General features: G+C 39.0%; 1 protein-coding gene across 1 annotated transcript in view; it reads right to left on the reverse strand.

Annotated features, from left to right (window-relative positions):
• Positions 1–3735, reverse strand: part of dgat1a (diacylglycerol O-acyltransferase 1a) — a 16681-nt gene extending 12946 nt beyond the window's left edge. The window contains exon 1 of the mRNA XM_015050505.1: positions 3084–3735. Within this exon, the coding sequence (XP_014905991.1) occupies positions 3084–3370 (287 nt within the window). The 5' untranslated portion in view covers positions 3371–3735. The remainder of the gene's footprint in view (positions 1–3083) is intronic.
• Between the last annotated feature and the right edge of the window lie 496 nt (positions 3736–4231).

Below are 4231 nucleotides of genomic sequence, written 5' to 3' on the forward strand. Positions count from 1 at the left end.
TTGTGGAAGTAAATATGGAGGCTAACGGTGGAGCTTAGCTTACACATTTGAAGTTGTTGTCCGACCGGAGCAGCACATTAACAACTTAATCCCCATTATAGTTCGTCATGGTTGTTTTTTTTTCACGCTTGCGCTTATCAAGACACAGAATAGTGACGTTCAGTTCAGATGAATACGACCGGGTCGCACTTGAATCGGATACGTATCGGATATGGATCGCATTCGAAAAGAATCCGACTTGTGCTGTTTAGACTGTCATGAAAAGATCAGATGCAGGTTGCATTACGTCAAAAAAAATCGTAATTGGGCCACTTCAGCCTGGAGTGTGAATGCAGCCTTTGATATTCGATACGTATCGGATTCAAATGTGATCTAACTTCCAAGTCGCAATTGTCCGAAATGAACGTCACCGACACCCGACAAACGTCTCTATTCTGTGTCCTGACACGCGAAAGCAGGAAGAAATACATCAATCATGGCGGAGTGTAATGAGGATCAAGTTGTTAATGTGCTGCTCTGATTGGACAACAACTTTAAAATCGTAAGCTACTTTCGCAAACACTGAGCACTGCTTTTATGGTGGTTGGCAAAATGTTGGACACTTTCAGGTCATTTGCAGTTCACACAGGGGAACACATTCAAGTCTAATATATCTGGAAGTGTGAACTATGGAAACCCATTTCTGCCATGAAAGAAAAAATAAAAGACCAACAGGAAATCATAATTTCGACTTTCAAAGTCGAAATTTTGGCTTTGAAAGTCGAAATTATGACTTACAAAGTCGAAATTATGACTTCCTGTTGGTCTTCTATTTTTTCTTTCATGGCGGAAATGGGTTTCCACAGCCAAAAAAAAAGAAAAAAGAAAGTAAGAAAGAAAAGAAAAAAAATATCAGATTTGACAAAAAATAGAACTGGTTCACTTTAGGCTGCAGTGTGAATGTAGCCTTTGTGACTCAATGTAATTAACATTGAAATCATTGTTTTGTATCCAACATATTCTTCTACACATTCTCTGTATTTATTCAAATACTCTTGTTGAGAACTATTCCCCCGTTTTATTTTATGCAATATTTACTCAGGTAGACCATATTGATGATTTTGAACTTCTTCTTTCTTCTTCAAAAACACAGATTCTGCTCTGCTATCCTTTTGGTAACTCAGTCATGTTGTACTCGCCTGATTAGGAAATCATTTTCCCTGAATGAGTAACATCCCGCAATCCAATATGGGTTCCAACCACTGCAACAGGCAGTCAAAGAGTTGTGAAAATGTAAGTCAAAGGGTGTGATCATGAAAAAATTGAGTAAACTTAGGCTTTTCATCAGTCAGATTTTTTTCCCCCCACAATTATACATGAGAAAGAACAAAAAAAAGGTGTGACGAAAGGACTAGACATCTGAAAGGAAATGAGTCAGTAACAGAACTCACTGAGCTGTTTTTCACACCTTTTCAGTGTGCAAACCTTTCACACACTGAAAAGGTGAAAAGGTTGAAAGCAAGATTAAAACATATGAAACAGGATGACTCTCTCCCTCACACTAAAACCTCATAGCAAGTAAGACAATGACCTAGTTTCAAGGTTTCCTGTGTTACTAGAATTCACATCACTTAGTATGACACCACATTATTAGTCAGGCTCAATTCTTTACACTTTGTAGATACATATTCAGCATAAAAATGACTTTTTAAGGAGTCTGGCATGTCTGACAAAAATAAAAAAAATAATCGCATAGTTGTTATTTAGCCATCTTGAGGTTATTTCTTGTCCAAACATGTCTTAAAATCAATTTTACAGATTCAGATGCATCTCTAAGATAAGTGGCAAACTTATCACGACAGTAAATCAATATTAGTGCTTTGATACATTTTCATAATTTATGTTGGATTAAAAATTACTAAAGCACATACTTTCTCTGCTGTGTGATGTACCCAGAAAAAGACATTTAATTTAGTGAACTAGTAGCTGTGACACATGGGTTTTAATTTTTTTTGCAACTAAGCATCTCAAAAGTGTTTGGCCACATTTACTCAAATATGAGTGGCAAAAGGAAAGCCATTTTTAACGAAGAAAAGCCATAAGTAGACAGTAATCATCTGGAAGAAGTTGCTCTGTGCAGAGGAAAGGCAACTCTACAGATTACTTTAAATACATCACTTCAACTGTCAAGCATGGTGGAAGCATCACACTGTGAGGATGCTTTACGTTAACATGGACAGAGCAGAGTCAAGCTAAACATGAGCAACCCTGGGCAGGTGATCAGATTCCAGCTAGGGGTTGAGGTGTTAAACCGAGAGAAATGGGGGCATTTCAACAGGGATTTCATCACAATATTCAGTAGTACTATCAGAATAACACATTTTCTTGATATCCCTGAGCCCAGAAAGACAACAACCCTCATCCTGCAGCCAGAGCAGCAATAGAGTGGCTTAGATCAAATTACATTTGCATGTTAGAATGGCCCAATCAGTGTCTAGGCCTAAGTCCAGCTGAGAAGTGGTGGTCAGACCAAATTTAATTGTACTTCCAAGGTGCTCATCATTCAATCTGATTCAGCTGTTTAGTGAAGAAAAGTGGGCAAAAATGTCAGTTCCTCGATGTGAGAAGCAGGTAGAAACATAACCCGTAAAACCTGGAGCTGTAATTGCTGCAATTACAGAAAATTACAAAAAAATGACGACGTCAGGATTTTCGTTTATAAAAACAATATATTCTGATAAAAATGTACGCAATGTTAAATACAAGAAATAAAGAGAGGAGAGGAGTTGGGAAGGTTAATATCAGTCTACAGACTTCTAGGATGAGTGGGAACATTAGTCTGATTGGTCTCTGTTGGAAACTATTGGCCCCATTTATTTATTATAAACGAAACAATCATTAATTGGGCGGCTGCAAACACCCAGAGATGTATCCCAAATTAGCTTAATACCACAAATCCCCAAGGAGGCAGAGGTGCATACTTGCACCTAATATGATGTACAGCATGTTTACAGATTGAATTAAAACGGATCTAAACATTATTGTTTTACTTCGTCGCCTACCGTAGGACCGTGACCGTGTTTTTGTAAAAGACCGACGATTACCTGAGTCTGTCGTTGATATCTTCCACCGCACTGCTTTGCTTCCTCGGACTGTTACGGGACTGCTGCTGCTTTTTCCCCGTCTCTTCTCTGCCCACATTCCCATTGTGACTGGCGTGCTTCTTGGAAACCTCCGGCGCCGCTGCTTTGACTCCAGCGGGACTCTGTGGAGGTTTCCCCCCGGCATCATGCACCTTGGTGCCGTTGGCTTGTTTCACGCTGGCAGCTCCTCCACCGCCGGAGAAGGTAGTCCTCCTCTTGCGTGCTGCGGGCCCCTTCGTGTCGCTCATTTTTGCGGGATTCAGTCACGCAGTTTCTATCTGCCAGACATTGCTAATACATAACTGTCGTCGCTCCTTTTTTCTCTCTTTGTCAGCAGAACAAACAGCAGCTGAGCACTTCCCTCCTTGGAGCGCTATGCCAGTGCTAGTATAGAAAAAAAAAAAGAAGCGCTTTATTAGGCTACCACTAAAGCTCAAGGTGCGTTTGACTCTTTTCGGTTGCCAGACCTTCGTTTATAAAGCAAACATCCCCCTATCTGGCTTGACGCGCTGACCAACTTCCGCATTTGAAGCAGTTTTTTCGCAAGTTATTTCCTTATCTACATGAAAGATTAGCGCTGCTCCAACCAATAAATACAACCAGCAAGCTTTTAATTATACGTAGTAGTACTTTTATCAAATCATGACTGCTTTCTCAATCTTAAACCTATTCTTTTGCTTGTTTTTAATGGAACATTACAATTTTGTCTTAAAAATGTCTACCCCTATAACTCACTATTAAGACAGTACAATTATTTTTCACCAAGCAAAATTATATTTTTATGCTCCTGTGTATAAAAACACTGCAGATTCAGATTTATTTATTGTCATACAGTGAAATAAAATGACAATCTTCAGGACCATGGCTACTTAGAGGCATAGACAACATAAACTAAACATAAAGCTTAGTATAAGCTAAACCTGAAAACTGAAGCTTAGATTAAAATTCAACCTAAACTAAGGTTACTAGAGGATGGTCTTTCTCACTGAAATGTGCATCAAACTGTGCATAGAAAATATGCAGCTCATCAGGGATTAAGGGAAGAGTCAGAAGCAACATACTGAATCTTTAAATTGTTGATGCATTTAAGCATTGAAATAATAGAAACA

This window comes from Poecilia latipinna, unplaced genomic scaffold (assembly GCF_001443285.1).
Source record: "Poecilia latipinna isolate Pla-1442-1.1 unplaced genomic scaffold, P_latipinna-1.0 Scaffold49, whole genome shotgun sequence".
Lineage (NCBI taxonomy): Eukaryota > Metazoa > Chordata > Actinopteri > Cyprinodontiformes > Poeciliidae > Poecilia > Poecilia latipinna.